Here is a 17,500-nt window from a genome sequence, read left to right on the forward strand (position 1 = left end):
TTACCTTAGTACCAGAAGATTTAGTCTTTGGACTTTGATGACCACTTGTACTTCCAAAACTTAATGACGTTTTCCTTTCTTTTTCACGACTAGAATCTTTACTGGAGGACGATGAGGAAGACTTAATTTTCGATGATATTGAATCGCTAGTTTTGCTGGAAGGGGAATTTGTTGCTGACTTGAGGGCAGACATACTTGGCTTTCCTGTACTCGTTGAGCTACCATGTTTCGGTGACGACGTTCCATGCTTTGGACTTACGCTTGCAGGTACAGACATGTGTTTAGGACTACTACTATAGACAGGTGAATGTTTCGGACTTTGTACGGGTTTGCTCGTTGATTGCTTTAATGTGGGACTGGACTTACCAACGAGGACAAGCGGGCTACTGTGTGTCGGGGACGGACTGAATTTTCTTATAGTAGCTGATGGAGATGATGGACGAGAACCTACACTTGGAGGGGATTCGGTGGGTTTGATGCTCACCGAAACAGGTTTGGATAAAGGATCTTGCTTGGAAGGTAATTTGTCTGGTGGTGGTCCCATTGGATTATCTTCTCTTTTACGTTTACGTCTTTTCTCTAATTTTCCCTTATCCTCTGTTGATTTACTTTTGGAACTTTTTCTTTCTCTACGCTCTTCCGTCATAGTCTTTGCTGTGGTTGGTCCTGCTATTGGAGTTATAGTTATAGAACTTGGTAAACTGGCTTGCGGCGATGATGCTATGGGTATAATCTCAATTCCAGGTCTCCTTTCCAAACCCATACTCGTAAGTACAGAATTATAATTTGTTGTTTGACTCACGTTACTATTTGAAATTGGTGTTATACTTACTGATGGGGGTACAAGATTTTTATTCTCTTCAAATATATTCGGACTCTTTTTCTCTTCACGTTTCTTTGATTTACGATCTCTTTTAATAAGATCATCCACACCCTGAACTTCGTGTACCTCTACAATTTCACTTTCATTGTCTAGATCATAATCCGAACTTTTATCCGTACTTAACACATCGCCGGGATCGAGATTAGTAAAGTCTATACCACTGGCTAAACTAGCAGCAGAAGTTGGAGTAGACGTTCTAGTTTCATTTGTATTCTCCCTTCCACTGGTTGGTGTTCCAAGTGGTGTCGAGTCCGAGCTTGAACTTTCTAATAATATTTCATTAGTATCTTCACCTTTCCTTTTAGGACTGCGCCAAAATCCTTCTGCGATTTTCCTTTTGCGTGTCTTTTTCGTCTTTTCACTCGAAGGATTTGCTAAAGAATTTTTCGCCTGACCCAGTAATGCACTCAGTTGTAGAGGATTTAGCATAGCAGCGGTTGCTGTATCGGATTGGCCGGAATATGACGGAAACCCGATACTATTCTCCGTTCCGGCATCTAAAAAAGACTGCTGTTGTGGTTGTTGTAAAGTTTGCTGTCGTCCAATAGTTCCATTTCCATTACTTAAGTCAGATTCTTGCCTGATTTTTGTGTCTGCATTAGCGAAGTCAGGCATATTAGAACCAGCCTGACCATTCTGATCTTTTCCAGGCCCTATATTTGTGTTGTAATTTCCATTTCCACCGCTCATAGTATTCACTGGTAATGCGCTTCGACCTTCCCAAGTCTTCATCAACGTTCTCATTGTTAATGGTATACTGAGACATCTTTGTAAGACTTTACCAGTTAAGTCTGAAATTTGTTCTGCATTCATCATGCTTACACCGTAAAGTTTGCATTTCAATGCAGATATGTCCGTTAGATTTAATTCTGCTGTTGCCATTGTTTCTTCGAATGGATGTTCCAGGCTTATGGATATGTGTTGCCATGATAAAGCGCTTACCTCAAATATAATTGTATGTTCTGGATCTATACGAGCCATAGGTCTTACGCAACTTGAAATTAAAGAATTGAAGAGAGCTTGTTGCCGTAGATATACAAGAATTTGTGGAACGTGTGCTGGATGTGTGAAAGGAATACTGCCTATTAAAACTCCTTCCATATTCTTATTTTCTGTCATGAAATAACAATGATGTTGATCTGGCAAGGTCTGTAAAATAAATCATGCGTAATTATTATTTACAAATCCTCTTAAATTTCTCTTTTAAAATATTATAATTTTTTTCTTTTTGTACATACAACATAAAGTCCTCTATTATTTCGACCATCTAAAGATCCATCACTAGCATGTTGTACTATTAAACTTAACAAGGAGTGAGGTGATGATACATCTGCGCACTCTAATTCAGTTACTTTTTGTATCCGTCGTACTAATTCCATACACATTGGCATTTTTTTAGTGAGTTTTAATACAAAACAGGCAGGTAACATTGATGAATTTGTGCCAGTTAAAGGAGCATACGATGGGGTGCTAAAACATTATTATAAATGTTAAACATTGATTTCTATGTAAATTATATTACTTTTACATAGATAAAGATGGTTAACAAATTTTATTCACCTCTTTCCTGTGTTACTTCTATTTACAGTTATGATACTAGTTGTAGGCAGCTTGTGAGCAGTTGAACCTTCCATACAAACAGTAACAGAATGACCAATTTTTCGTTTAATAACAGTTTCTGGATTTAAAACATCACAAGTACGATTTTCTTGATCTATTAAATCATAAGGTGATACAAAATATGTTAATTTCATAGGATGACCTCCTTTACGTCTTTCAAGAATTCCTAAAATATGATAAGATGGTTTTAACGAAGGAAATTTTATTAAATCAAATAATATTTCTTTATATAAAGTAATAAAATGTGTACTAACCAACTGGACTTTTGTGAACAAGATTAAAAGGTTCCTTCATAAATGTCTGAAGTTGTGCCAGAACTCCTAAATCAGCCTCTAGAGATTGTAAAGCACTGAATGCTTTACATTTCACTTTTTTATCTGCATTTAATTGATATATAGAAGCTAACCCTTCCAACTGTGTCGTAAAATCCACAAAATCACCTCGGGATAGACAAGAGGCCAATACTTCGCAACTCTGGAATAATTAATTTTTTTTTTATAGGTTATAATATTCTTTACATATTATAACCTTTAAATATTATACGAAATGATAAAATTTTTCTTCCTTTACCTGCTGTTCATTCTTTCCTTCATGATGAATTTTGACATCTTTAACTACACCCGTTGTTTCCAAAAGAACTTCTAAGAAAAACATATCGGATGATATAAAAAGCTCTGTGCCTGGTGGTCCTGACATCATAAATTTTAATCTACAATAAAATATTAATTGTATAACAAACTATCAGAGTATAAACATATATATATATATATATATATATATATATGTGTGTGTGTGTGTGTGTGTGTGTGTGTGTGTGTGTGTGTGTGTATCAGATTACAATAAATAGATAAAAATAAATACCCTAATTGCCTTGTTAAACTTTCTAAACGTTCTACCATAGATTGTAAAGATGTCACTTTTATAGAATGTTGCAAAGTATCTAAGCATTTTTGCAGCTGATTTTTTTCTACACTGTCAATGGCAAATCGTTTGTCCTGTAATCACAATACAAATAAATTACCTTTAAAAAGAAAATGTTTTGTTTTTTTTTTTGTTTTGTTTTCTTTTTTTTGTTTTTTTTTAACATACCAACATAGTCATACGTAAATTTTTGGCAGTTTCGACCAAAGACTTAAATCCAGAAGCCTTTGATCGTAACTTCTCCATCATCAACTCCATTTGCCATTCTTTTCCCTTTTCCGTTCCTGCATTGTTGGTATTAACATAAGGTTGCCCATCTGTGAATTAATGATTATGTAAAAGGTATTCATGATATATAAATATTTTTATTTTATTAATGAAGATTTAACATTATCATTAATTCCATTGGTTTATTCACTTGGCATACAATACATATGAAAAAATAATTAATCGTAATTGAAACGTAATAGAAATTCATTTAATTTATGTTTTTTGTCTTATATTAAGAGCACTTTTTTTATATTACTTTTCCAATGAAATTTTTATGTAAAATCCATATGAATAATAAAATAGAAATAGAAATTTTAACACATAGGGAAGTGTTCTCGAAATCATAATCACGTGAACAACAATTACCATACCACAATTTAACAGCTATACTTACTGGAGGGCTTCTGTCCGTTCCCCGCATCCATATATTCGAGGAAACAGTACAGAATTCACAAATGACTACTTTAAACGTAATAAACGTTTCTGTTGTTTGTTGATGTTCGAGACCATGATATTACATTATATCATGACGGGACTTTTACCACAGAACATCTCTCTTCGTTTGTATAGTTTAACCATAAATAACGACAGGAATCAAGATACGCCCATAAACATTATAACCTCATAGAATAAAAATGTAAAAGAGAGTATTTCTTCAAAGAAATTTAAGGTATATAGAAAGCTGCCATCTTGATGATGCATTTAGTTTCTCAACCAATCGGAATGTTTTATTTCCTAACCAATCAGAATATTGTATTTCTAAACCAATCAACATCTTCGAAATAAGTGGCGCGATATTTGATTGCAGTAATAACCTATTATATCGATTTTGATTGAGAAATTATTCAATGATACCTGGAAAATAAAATATTGATTCCATAAAATAAGAAAATATAAATTATTATATCTGTAAGTAATATGATTCTTAATGAATAATTACTTTACACGTCACATATTTTTAATTATTTTCCAAAAAAATCTTCAAAATACATTTAATCATGCGTCGCTGTTAGAAATTGTACCATGCTGTATTAAATAAAAAAAATGACAAACTGCGCATGGCTTTTATCAAGTAGATTCAAATTTCAATTTTTCATTTATTGGAAAATAATTGTATTTCATCATTACATAAACAATGCAATAATAATATTGATAAATACAATACAAAATAGATATGACGTTAATTTATGAAATAATATTGTAATGCGTGATATCAATGGCCTTGATGACCTCGCAATAGTTACTTTGATAGAAAGATTACGAAAGAAAAGTAAAAAATATTTTGCAAGAATCTTCAATGAATAATTAACGATATCGTAATGCAAATGAATTTTTTTTATTTATATAACTTACTGGGATATCTAATCAATGTATTTGGTTTACAATAAATTAATAGAACAACGTCGATAACTGATAAATCCTTTCCACGCGGTAGAGGAATAATATTTAGTGTTCTGATTTGATTAGTATTTAATTTTATATATAATGGCAATATTAAAGTTTTATAAATTACCTGGATTAAAATCAGCACAGCTGAAAAAGAAATTAAATGATATACGTAAAGTATCAAGTATAGTGAGTGATCTTAAAACTGAATTGTGTTATTATATTGAAATTAAAGAAGAATTAAATGAAAGAGAAATACAATTGTTACAATGGTTATTGGTTTCGCCTATAGAAACGGACACATTAAAAAACGTTAGCGTATTTGATCAAAATAATGATATAATTACTATCATTGAAATTGGTCCAAGGTAATTATTTTTTATTTTTATTATATAAAATATAATAATTTTATGATATAAAATAATAATAATGTCTCCTTCCAGATTGAATTTTTCTACTGCATTTTCGAGTAATGTAATATCCATATGCAAATCAATAGAATTAGATAAAGTAACAAGAGTAGAAATATCTATCAGATATCATATCATACATAATGATATATTAGATCAAACTACAGAATCTAAAGTATGTAAATATATTAATTATTTTTATTCATTTTACTTTTATAAGTAATAATATAATGAATCTTCATTATTATAGATTGTAGATGTTTTACACGACAAGATGACAGAATGTAGATATGTAAAACCTATAGAGACTTTTGATCATGGATTTAAACCTGAAAAATGGTTTGAAGTAGACATATTAAAATATGGAAGAAATGCTTTAGAGGATGTAAGCAATAAATTAGGTATACGTCATTAATTATTTTAATTATATAATGAATTATAATTAAAAAATTATAGAATGTAATTTCCTCATGATATAACAGGTCTTGCCTTTGATAATTGGGATTTGGATTATTACACAAATTTGTTTTTACATAAACTTAAACGTAATCCAACTAGTGTCGAATGTTTTGATTTGGCACAATCAAACAGCGAGCATAGTCGACATTGGTTTTTTAAAGGAAAGATGATTATTGATGGAAAAGAAAAAAAACAATCTTTACTTGATATGATCATAGATACACAAAATTATTCAAATCCGAACAATGTCATTAAATTCAGTGATAACAGCAGTGCTATCGAAGGCTATGAAATAAACTTGTTGAGACCAGTTGATCCATCAAAATGTAGTCATTTTAATGTAGAAAAAATTAAGCAAGATTTAATATTTACAGCAGAAACACATAATTTTCCAACTGGTGTTGCTCCATTCAGGTAATATTTAAGTTCTTTTATTTATTGTATTTCTAGATATTACATTGCTTATACTTTTTACAATTAACAAATAAAATTTTTAGTGGTGCTACAACAGGAACAGGAGGACGTATAAGAGATATACAAGCCATTGGTAAAGGAGGCTATTATATCGCGGGAACTGCAGGATACAGTGTTGGAAATCTTCTTATTCCAGGTTTACTATTTACTTAATAAATAAATAAATATATATGTCATAATTACATCTGATATGTTTTTGTCTATAAAGATTATAATTTACCTTGGGAAGACAAAGAATGGATATATCCTAGTAATATGGCATCACCATTACAAATTATAATTGAAGCAAGTAATGGAGCATCTGATTATGGAAATAAATTTGGAGAACCAATTATATCTGGTTTTGCACGTTCTTTTGGCTTGCTAGATCATGAAAATGTGAGAAGAGAATGGATAAAACCTATAATGTTTACCGGAGGTGTAGGTACAGTGGATGCAAATATGACAAAAAAAGAATTACCAGAAAAAGGTAAGCAATCAATATGAAAATACAATATATTATATAAGTTATATTGAAAATATTTTTTTTATAGATATGGAAGTTGTTAAAATTGGAGGACCTGTTTATAGAATTGGTGTTGGTGGTGGTGCAGCAAGTTCAGTTGAAGTATGTTTTGTTTTCTTTGGAAATAGTTATTTTTATATAATGCTGTCTTTTGTACTATTGTATGTTCAATAATTTATAGGTACAAGGTGATAATGAATCAGATTTAGACTTTGGTGCAGTGCAAAGAGGTGATCCTGAAATGGAACAAAAATTAAATCGAGTAATTCGTGCATGTGGGGAATTAGGTTCAAATAATCCAATTCTCAGCATTCACGATCAAGGTGCAGGAGGAAATGGTAAATAATGTTAATAAATTCGATCTATTCATTGAATATTGTCAACTTCATATTATTATAGTAATATATTATATTCGATATATTGTATTCATATTTAGGAAATGTATTAAAGGAATTAGTTGAACCTGCCGGAGCTGTAATATTTACAAAGAAATTTGAATTGGGTGATCCTAGTATCAGTACATTAGAGTTATGGGGTGCTGAATATCAAGAAAATAATGCTATACTTTGTAAACCAAAGGATGCCGATTTGCTTAAGCAAATAGCGGGACGTGAAAAATGTCCTATCAATTTTATTGGAAAGGTAATTGGAAATGGAAAAATTATTCTTTCTGAAGAAGATGACTTTGATTTATCAAAATATGAACAAAATAATATAAGGCATCCAGTTGATTTAGAACTTGAATTAGTACTTGGCAAGATGCCACAAAAGGTAAATTTGTTTTGTACTATTTTAATAATTTAGTATATCTATAAATATATAAAGAAATTTTAACAATTAAATATTTATTATTTATAGACATATAATCTTACAAGAAAACAGCTGCATTTATCACCCATCTGTTTGCCCAATGATTTGACAGTGGATTCAATTCTTGATAGAGTTCTACGTTTGCCTGCAGTTGCTAGTAAACGTTATTTAGTTAATAAAGTTGATCGATGTGTCACAGGATTAATTGCACAACAACAATGTGTTGGCCCATTACATACTCCTTTGGCTGATGTTGCTGTAACAGCTGTTTCAATATATTCAACAGTAAGAGAATGCATTTTAATTAATTATTTCTATTTTTAGGAAATGTTATTATAAAAATTTTCTTACATATTATTTCAGCATGGAATTGCAACATCGATTGGCGAACAACCAATAAAAGGCCTTGTGAATGCATCTGCCGGAGCACGTATGACAGTAGCAGAAGCTTTGAGTAATTTAGTATTTGCTGCAATTTCAGATATTCAGGTTTTTAATATTTATTAAACTTATATTATTCATAAACGCAATATCAAATATATAATCTTACTAAATTTATAATAATTTTATTTTTAGGATGTTAAATGTAGTGGAAATTGGATGTGGGCTGCAAAATTACCAGGAGAAGGTGCAGCAATGTATGAAGCATGTACTGCTTTGTGTTCTATTATGAAAGAGTTTGGTATAGCTGCTGATGGTGGTAAAGATTCTCTTAGTATGGCTGCACGTGTAGAAAATAATGTTGTTAAGGCACCAGGAACACTTGTTATCTCTTGTTATGCACCGTGTCCTGATATAAGACAAGTGAGTCAATATCTTTTTTATTACATTTTGTGCAGATATTTTAATGGTTTATTTTAATAGGTAATAACACCTGATTTAAAAGCACCTTCAACTGGAAAAGAAGGTTATCTACTTTATGTTGATTTATCAAATGGTAAAAGTCGTATTGGTGGAACAGCCTTAGCACAAGTTTACAAACAACTTGGTAATGATACTCCAGATGTGGAGAATGCAATTTTAATTAAAAATGCATTTAATGCTACACAGAAATTGATAAAAGGTAATATCTTTTGAATATATATATATATATATGTACATAAGTTCTATTTAAAAATAAATCTTTTTCTATTTTAATAAATATATAATAATATTATATTGTACAGAGGGAAAAGTATTGGCAGGTCATGATGTAAGTGATGGAGGATTGATCACTTGTATATTAGAAATGGCTTTTGCTGGAATATCTGGATTGGATATTAATATTTCTCATAAATCTGGATCTCCTATAGATATTTTATTCTCTGAGGAAGTTGGATGGATTCTAGAAATAGAAGAAAATAATTATGAATATTTAAACAATGTATTTAATCAGTTCAATATTCCAGTATATTTGATAGGGAAGTCTATTGGTTTTGGATTTCAATCAAAGGTAATTTCTATGTTCATTCTTGCAAATATTTATTATGCATCAAATTAAATGATTCTTTCTATTTTAGGTGTCTTTTAAAGTAAATGCAAAGGTTGTATTGGATACTATTTTAGAACCATTAATGTATACATGGGAAGAAACAAGTTATCAATTAGAGCGTAGACAAACTAATATTAACTGTGCTCTAGAAGAATTTAATGGACTAAAAGAAAGAACTATTCCTGATTATAAGTTAACATTTAATCCTGATTATAAACCTTATTCAATTGAAAAATTATTAATCTGTAAGTGTGATGTTAAATAAGTATATGAATTTTTTACAATAATAATATTACTATGTATATAATGATATATAAAATTGTATTACAGCTAATATAAAAGTCGCTGTGATTCGTGAGGAAGGTATAAATGGTGATAGAGAAATGGCAGTGTCTTTGGAACAAGCAGGTTTTGAAGTTTGGGATGTAACAATGCAAGATTTATTAAACAATGATATTACACTTGATAGATTCAAAGGTGTTATTTTTCCTGGTGGATTTAGTTATGCAGGTAAAATGTCATGCATTTAAATAAATAATTAATAAGAATATTTATAAATATTTCTTTAATAATGAAAATTATTTACAGACGTTTTAGGCTCTGCAAAAGGATGGGCGGCATGTTTGAAATTTCATCCACTATTAAAAAAACAATTAGAAATATTTGTTAATTCCAAAGACACGTTCAGTTTAGGAGTATGTAATGGCTGTCAATTAATGAGTTTGTTAGGATGGATTGGAAAAGATAATGGTAAATTTATATGTTATATAAAAAAATATAAAATCATGACATGCAGAGAGATTATGTATTATCTTATTGATTATAGGTTATAAAGAAGAACCAGAGATTTTCTTAGATCATAATATATCAGAAAGATTTGAATGTCGATGGAGTAATGTTAGAATTGAAAAATCACCGTCCATCATGCTGCAAGGAATGGAGGGTAGTATATTTGGTGTATGGATTGCACATGGTGAAGGAAGATTTACATTTCGCAACAGTGAATTATTGCATACACTGAAAAAATTAAACTGTCTTGCGATTAAATATACTGATGATTATGGTAATCCCACTGAAAAATATCCATTCAATCCTAATGGTAGCATAGGTGGGTTGATAAATTATATATATATGTGTGTGTGTGTGTATGTGCTTAAAATAATAATATATATAAACTTATTTATACATAAAATTATAAAAGAATGAATCATTTTCATTAGAAGGTATAGCTGCTATATGTTCAACGAACGGTCGACATTTGGCTATGATGCCACATCCAGAAAGATGCACACAAATGTGGCAATGGCCTTGGAAACCCATAGAAACGAAATATGAAAGGTCCCCTTGGCAACGTATTTTTGATAATGCTTATGCGTGGTGCTTATCACCAAAAAAATTGAATATGTAAATATATTAAAGAATGTTGTAAAAAAGAATTCATTATATATTATATTATAGAATATAAAATCTAACTTTTTCTTTTGCAAAATTAATATTTCTTTTTTTTCTTTTTTTTTTTTTTGTGGAACATTTTTAATAAACTTACAATTTATATAAAACTTTTTACTTCTTATTTTCAGAAATATATTATAGCATGATCAAATATTTATAGTAAAAAGATATAAAAAAAGAAAAATTTAGTATTGAACATTTCATTATTCATATGGATTTTGTCTAACTTTAAAAACTTGATTTAAAGGATCATAAGGTGTATAATGACTTGAGGTATAGATGTCATCGAGTTGTAAATCACATCGTAGAATAACTACGCCAGATGGATTTACTTTAACTTTTATCTTTGTATGTGGCAATAAGACACCATAGTTCACATCCTCGTATAAATCCTACAAATATTTCAATTATAAATATTTTTCTTTATGCTTATTAAAATGATGAATTTTAATATTAATAACGTACTTCTACTTTGTATCCTCCAGGATATTGTAAGCCAAGTTCTTTTAATGTGACTGAAACATCCGAAGGTGTACCATCTGTTCTTCTATTTAAGAACGCAATTGCATAAGAATAATATGATTGATGTATGGGCGTTATTGGTCGTGCCCATATTTCGATACCTTTATGCTACAAAAAAAAAAAAAAAAAAAAGAAAAAGAAAAAGGAAGAAGTTTAATTATACTTTCGAATATGTTAATTCATATTTAAAATTTCGATATGTATGACGAAATTACTAACTTTATATATACGACGACCTTGTATACCAAGTGGATCTTGATCCACAGCAATTATTTTTTTGTTTTGTAAAATAGCTTTGTATTCTGGTCTGATTGTTCGAAGATCAACAGACATTAATAAAGGTGCAGCTAAAATAGCCCATAGAGCCATTTGTGTTTTACTTTGTTCATAACTTAAACCAAAGTTACCAATAATTAACATATCAGGATCATTCCAATGTCCAGGTCCAGCATTTGGTACAATAGAATCCTGATTATTTCCATAGTAATCAATAATACTTTCTAAACTGTTCCAAGAATCTTGTATGTCATCAAAATTTCTCCAGAGGTTGCAGTGTTCTATTATGGCAGTAAAGTTTGGCTAAAAATTAAATATATTTATTGCATACTATAGTTACATTCAAATATGTTACGAATATAACTAACTATGAATGTGACTAGATAATTAAATGAATGAAAGTGTGGTAAGATTTTACTAATCACTTGTACTTTTACTGTCAACTGGGAAAAAAAGTATGATAGTTATTATACTCTTGTTATATTCGCGTGTGATTTTTTTCTTTTCTTACAACTAAATAATAAGCGTGTCAGTGTACACCTCCCGTTTCCTAAAGTATACTCTCCATATGGAGGTAGTATCCATATGTGTGATACTCTTCCCCCACTCCATCACTCTCACTCGCTGCAGATCTCGTGTTTATCAATCCATAGCGTCTCTTCGCGTAGTAGTAAAGATTACGGTGATCACAGGTAGAGAGAGGATTAGAGTGGGGCAAACTCGTAACAGAGAATTAACAACATAGTATGCCATTGTATAGACAGAGCTGGTTTTATGCTTGTTAAGAAAAGAAAAAGAAAAAGAAAAAGAAAAAAAAGACGGAGGCAGAAAAAATTTGCTGCACTGTTATTGAGATGAGAGAAATTCTAACTAGAGAGAATATTTGAGAAATTGAAAAGCTTGTAAAAATGATTAAATAATGTTCTATAAAAATAAAATTAAAAAATTTAATGACCTTTTTTTTTTTTTTTTTTTGTTAGAATATCTATTAGAAAATTTAGATTTTTATAATACTGACCTGCATACCAGCATAAATTTGATAAACAGGCCAACTGCATGAATATATCATAGGTCTGCCTGTTTGATTTAAATAAAATCCAAATTCTGGATATCCTAAAATATAAAATGATATAATCATTTTATATTCACAGTAATAATAAACATTATATATATATATATATATATATATATATTAATTATTTTAATAAAATAAATAACTTCATTCTATAAGAATAATAAACATTCATTATTAATATAATATAAATAATGCTTTAATATAAACATACCTCTATCCATTTCTGATGGATGTGCATAACACCCATCAAGTTTTACATAATCTACATCCCAAGATCCAAAGGTCAATGCATCAGTTTCTAAATATCCAATTACTCCAGGATAACCAGCACATGTGTAATTGCCAAAATCTTCATAGATTCCAAATTTAAGTCCTTTTGAATGAATCTACACAATTATGTAAAATAAATAAATATACAATAAATAATAATAATACTTGGAGTAATATTTTATTTAGAAAAAGCATAAAAGTTATAAAGAGTTAGTAAATATACAGTTATAAAGAGTTTAATAGATTTTGATCATAAAATTCTTCAACTTTACAAATTTCTAACATATATAATATAATATTTTAAAAAGATTATATTAACTTACATAATCAGCTAAATTTTTCATCCCATATGGGAAACGTTTCCTATCTGGGACCAATTGACCATTATAATCTCGATCTTTCTCTAACCAACAATCATCTATATTAATATATTCATATCCTACTGCTGCATAACCATCTGCTACAACAATATCTGCCATTGTTCGAAATAGTTGATCACTGCAATACAAAATATATGATATTACTAGCTAATATACAAACTTTATCATGATATACACATATATATATATATATATTAGTAGAAAATATAAAAATATATAAACGAATAGTATTAATATCAAATATATACATATTATTTGTCTAAAAAATTTGGAATAAATTTATTTATTATTATAAACTTCTGTATAAAAAAATAATAAAAGAACATGAATCGAATATATCATTGTTTATCTTATCTTTATAATACATTATTTATCAAGCATATATCTTTCTGATTTTCAATATTCATAACAGAAATAAAGTTAAATAAAGTAAAAGTAAAAAAGATGTATGTAAAATCTAATAAATAGATATCTCAATGTAATAGAGTTTATTCTAGTTTGACAGAAAAAGAAAGTAAAAGTGTACATTACCTTATACAATTGTCAGGATCATTTTTGCAGTCAGTATTACATCTAAATCTTTCCCAGGCCAACCACCCCATGGGTGGCGTCCTAGCTAATCCATTTTCCAGAGCTATTACCACTTGACTTGCTGACACAAGAAAGCACCATATCCACACTGTTAGCACCATTTCTGCAAAGACTATGTATGCCTTAATACTTTTTTTTTCTCTTAATCCAATCGAACGAATAAACTTTAGTGAAAGATACTATAACGTGATTCCGGTTGCATAATTTAGAAAAAAAGTAGAGAAAAAAAATATACAAATATATGTGTATATATATATATATTTTTTTTTTTTTTTTTTTTTTCAAAAAAACACAACGTTATAGACACAATGGGATCTCGTCATTAGGACGAAGACAAGATCTCCATAGACATCCTATGCTGCTCCTGGCACACTGATCTGATATAAGACCTCCAAGCCAAGAGCACTTTCACCCAATGCCCCATTTCATTTTTATACACAACCACCGCTGTTTAAAGTCGTGTGCATTGGTCTCTCTAATATACGTGCACATACACAACTATCACTTTTGATAGTAGTGAGATTCATCGCCGGCATATTTGCACATACTGTTTTTTCTTTCTTTTTTTTTTTCTTTTCCCCCTTCATCGCACGAGGAAAGAGAATTGCACGGTGCCTTTTTTTTTCTTTTCTTCTTTACAAATTCTTTCTCATTTTCAATCTTACGTGTTTTCTCTCTTTCTTTCTCACTCTCTCTCTCTCTCTCTCTCTCTCTTTTTTTCAACTTTACTTTTACAGGTTATACAACATAATCGCGCCAAAGGAGAAGAATTTGTGCGTGCGCCTGCGTGCAAAAGAATCCTAATCTTTCTTGATAAATATAAATGAAACTATTTTAAATGTTATTAAAAGAACATACATGATAAGAGAAAGTGATAATTAAATGTAAAACGAATTTAAAAACTTAACATTTTTTTTTTGGTAAACGATCGTGTCTGATCATTTGCAAATGGACGAATGAAATCTATTAAAATAAAAGAATCTTACGTCGTGATATTTTATTTTTTAATGAAAATCTTTCCTCGTATTAGAAAAAAAGAAGAAAAGGAAAAAGAAAAAAAAAGAAGAAAAGAAAAAAAAAAGAAGAAAAGAAAAAAAAGAAGAAGAAAAATGTATAAATCTACATAAAATCTTCGTCTCTTCTAAAGCTTTCCAATCACTTAGCTATGAGAAGCCAGGGGCGTGTTCTATGATTAGGTTTCCATGTATCCTGTGCTACACTCTCCGAGCTAATTTCATTTGTTGAATATATACACGACGTATAATTTTTATATATATGTATGTATGTATGTATGTATGAGATTAAATAAGTGAGTGTTGAAGTCAGTGATTTGTGTTAACTATAAGCGAGATCTCTAGCGTGTAATGTAACGAGTGGGTGGTTTTAACGTGTAAGAGAAAGATAGAAAAGAATTTAATAAAAACAATGACGACAGAATATAAATGGCATTGGATATTACTAAAGACGAGAAATATATACATATTCATACTCATTGATGTGTTTTAAACGCGAACCGTGAGAAAGTTAAGAAAATCCAAAGCCCGGAAATCAAAGTATTATATCCAAGCAAGGGATATATATATATATATATATATATATATATATATATATATATATATATACATAACTAACGGATCTTTACGCTTGCGAAATCAGAATGGCAATCGAAAAGCAAAGCTATCGGACAAAGGAAATGTCATAGCTACGAAATACGATGATGTATTAGACGTTACTAAAGCACGCCATATTAGCCAATTCGATTTATTATACAATTCGAAAATTTTTACACTTTTTCTTTTTCCTTTCCTGTTTTTTTTTTTTTATTTTTTTCTTTCGAAAAAATTATTCTAATCAAATTTAATATTATCACGAAAATAATAAAAAACAAAAAATTACTGATTAGTTCTTATGCGATTATAGATATTCAATATCCTAGAATAATTTGAATTTTATCGAAATAATATGAAATTTGAAAATCCACCGCAAGCGCGCCATATTCAAATATTTAATACATAAAACAATTCAACAACTTTTAAATATTTTTTTCTTTTCTTTTTTTTTTTTAGAAGAAATTACTCTAATCAGATTTAATATTATTATAACAAAAAAAGAAAAAAAAAAGAAAATATGAATATTCGTTTAATTTTTATATAATCGTGGATATCAAATATTCAATGAAAAAGAATTTCGACTTGTGAAGATCAGTACAAACCTCAAAAATTCACTGATCAATAACACTAAATACACGTCTTTCGATGTAAAACAATGCGCGAGTTTGAAATACTTGTAACAAGGTTTTTTTTTGGTCTTATCTCGAAAGAGATCGCATAGATACAGACCGTACCTTACATTCACATGAACACAAAAATGAAGGCATACCTTTTGATACGAAGTAAAACAGACTATTGCGTTATCTTTGTCACATTCGCCCAAGTAATTTATATGTACGCCATTTATCTTTAGTAGTAATCGATCGATCATAGTAATTAATAAAAAATAATGTCAATCAATAATTCAATTCTAATTAATTGATCTATTACAAATCATTGTAATCTATAATAATAATAATAATAATAATAATAATAATCATAATGCGATTAATCTTGCAAGATTTATTTCAATAATCATTATTTGATATCAAAACGAAACTTCATATTTTTCATAGATAATATTGGAAAAAAAAAAAAAAAAAAAAAAAAAAAAAAGAAATAAAATATTATGCAATAATGAATAATTATATAAAATTGTAAGGAGTACGTAATAAGCGCGTAAAATCGCATTAATCTAACGTATAAATATATCTAAGGATCTTTTAACACTTACTACTGTTAGCTAATGACTCTTTTTAACTTAAATAGAACTACAAATGTTACTTTTAGCCTCAACAAACAGTACACGTTTGTCAGTCGTGTAACTACAGCTGTAAATTCCGTCACTGCTAATGGATATACGTAAACATAAATATTAGTAACGTTTTTATGAGCATTTGTGAGTGAAGGTAATAACTGGTTGATAACTTCCTAGATGTGTATAATACATCACAAGGCTCTCACAATAAGTCATTACTTTTATTTATACATCTTATTTTAAGGTGTGTTTTAATTTAATATAGAAATGTATTTATTGATTATTTTATAACCTCCTTTTCAATGTTATCTTGAAAAACGAATAAATCAGATTACATTTATTCGATTACATTGATAACTGTGTAAACGTTTTTGAAAGTTCAAATATGTAAACTTAAACTTTGAGTTTGTTTATTTATTCTTTTTTTTTTTTTTTTTTTATATGCTTTGCTATTTCGTGTACGTAGATATTTATAATCTTTTTCTTATCATATTATTTTTTTTTTAATGTATGAATTATTTTAAAAAACTTATGCATACTCGTTGTTTGTCTTCTTTAAGGCGGCGACAATTTTCTCACCGTTTCGTTTTCTTTCTTTTTCTTTTTATTTTTTTTTAAATTAAAAAAGAATGTATATCAAGGTTAATGAACATAATATACTGTTCAAGTGTATATAGAACAAGGATAACATACCGTGATATTATGTGATATTATTGTGATCACTTTGGTTAACCTCATTCTTTGCGAGTTCGTTGTTTTATTGACCTTGTTTTTTAATATTTTTTTTTTATCTTATTTTATTATCATCATAATCATAATCATAATCATCATCGCGATATTACGCAGATATTTGACATATCAAAAGAATATCTCTTTTT

At 29.1% G+C, this 17,500-nt stretch overlaps 3 protein-coding genes across 7 annotated transcripts in view; 1 reads left to right on the forward strand and 2 right to left on the reverse strand.

Annotated features, from left to right (window-relative positions):
* Positions 1-4,286, reverse strand: part of LOC124955604 (mediator of RNA polymerase II transcription subunit 1) — an 8,136-nt gene extending 3,850 nt beyond the window's left edge. For both annotated transcript variants that reach the window (XM_047510233.1, XM_047510234.1), the window contains exons 1-8: positions 4,089-4,286; positions 3,593-3,741; positions 3,365-3,498; positions 3,074-3,212; positions 2,758-2,977; positions 2,444-2,669; positions 2,122-2,353; positions 1-2,032 (exon numbers count right to left, since the gene is read on the reverse strand). The exon at positions 1-2,032 is cut by the window's left edge. In XM_047510233.1, the coding sequence (XP_047366189.1) occupies positions 1-2,032; positions 2,122-2,353; positions 2,444-2,669; positions 2,758-2,977; positions 3,074-3,212; positions 3,365-3,498; positions 3,593-3,741; positions 4,089-4,119 (3,163 nt within the window). In that variant the 5' untranslated portion in view covers positions 4,120-4,286. The remainder of the gene's footprint in view (positions 2,033-2,121; positions 2,354-2,443; positions 2,670-2,757; positions 2,978-3,073; positions 3,213-3,364; positions 3,499-3,592; positions 3,742-4,088) is intronic.
* A 432-nt stretch (positions 4,287-4,718) lies between these two features.
* LOC124955605 (phosphoribosylformylglycinamidine synthase) lies at positions 4,719-10,725 on the forward strand. Its single transcript, XM_047510235.1, has 19 exons — positions 4,719-5,448; positions 5,524-5,665; positions 5,741-5,891; positions 5,973-6,363; positions 6,447-6,559; positions 6,632-6,892; positions 6,957-7,030; positions 7,110-7,266; positions 7,365-7,699; positions 7,787-8,023; positions 8,102-8,227; positions 8,315-8,542; positions 8,603-8,801; positions 8,905-9,170; positions 9,238-9,454; positions 9,540-9,719; positions 9,798-9,959; positions 10,036-10,317; positions 10,430-10,725. Exons 1-19 carry the CDS (start codon positions 5,180-5,182, stop codon positions 10,615-10,617), a joined length of 3,978 nt encoding a protein of 1,325 aa, XP_047366191.1. The 5' UTR covers positions 4,719-5,179; the 3' UTR covers positions 10,618-10,725.
* Positions 10,723-17,500, reverse strand: part of LOC124955606 (alpha-N-acetylgalactosaminidase) — a 7,185-nt gene continuing 407 nt past the window's right edge. The window contains exons 1-8 of one of the 4 annotated variants that reach the window (XM_047510240.1): positions 16,599-16,745; positions 13,716-13,878; positions 13,128-13,302; positions 12,746-12,920; positions 12,478-12,572; positions 11,403-11,762; positions 11,127-11,291; positions 10,723-11,053 (exon numbers count right to left, since the gene is read on the reverse strand). In XM_047510240.1, coding sequence (XP_047366196.1) covers positions 10,865-11,053; positions 11,127-11,291; positions 11,403-11,762; positions 12,478-12,572; positions 12,746-12,920; positions 13,128-13,302; positions 13,716-13,876 — 1,320 coding nt within the window. In that variant the 5' untranslated portion in view covers positions 13,877-13,878; positions 16,599-16,745 and the 3' untranslated portion in view covers positions 10,723-10,864. Of the gene's footprint in view, positions 11,054-11,126; positions 11,292-11,402; positions 11,763-12,477; positions 12,573-12,745; positions 12,921-13,127; positions 13,303-13,715; positions 13,888-16,598; positions 16,746-17,500 lie in introns of those variants that run through there. The other 3 variants (XM_047510238.1, XM_047510236.1, XM_047510237.1) reach the window with 3 other exon arrangements.

The sequence above is a fragment of the Vespa velutina genome, chromosome 19 (genome assembly GCF_912470025.1).
Source record: "Vespa velutina chromosome 19, iVesVel2.1, whole genome shotgun sequence".
Lineage (NCBI taxonomy): Eukaryota > Metazoa > Arthropoda > Insecta > Hymenoptera > Vespidae > Vespa > Vespa velutina.

What these genes read in the sequence shown, in the direction of transcription:
- LOC124955605 (XM_047510235.1), top strand. Translation starts at nt 5,180, where the DNA reads ATGGCAATATTAAAGTTTTATAAATTACCTGGATTAAAATCAGCACAG. An exon ending in ACTGGTGTTGCTCCATTCAG is followed by an intron (nt 6,364 to 6,446) that starts GTAATATTTAAG and finishes TAAAATTTTTAG; the next exon opens with TGGTGCTACAACAGGAACAG. An exon ending in CTGTTTCAATATATTCAACA is followed by an intron (nt 8,024 to 8,101) that starts GTAAGAGAATGC and finishes ATATTATTTCAG; the next exon opens with CATGGAATTGCAACATCGAT.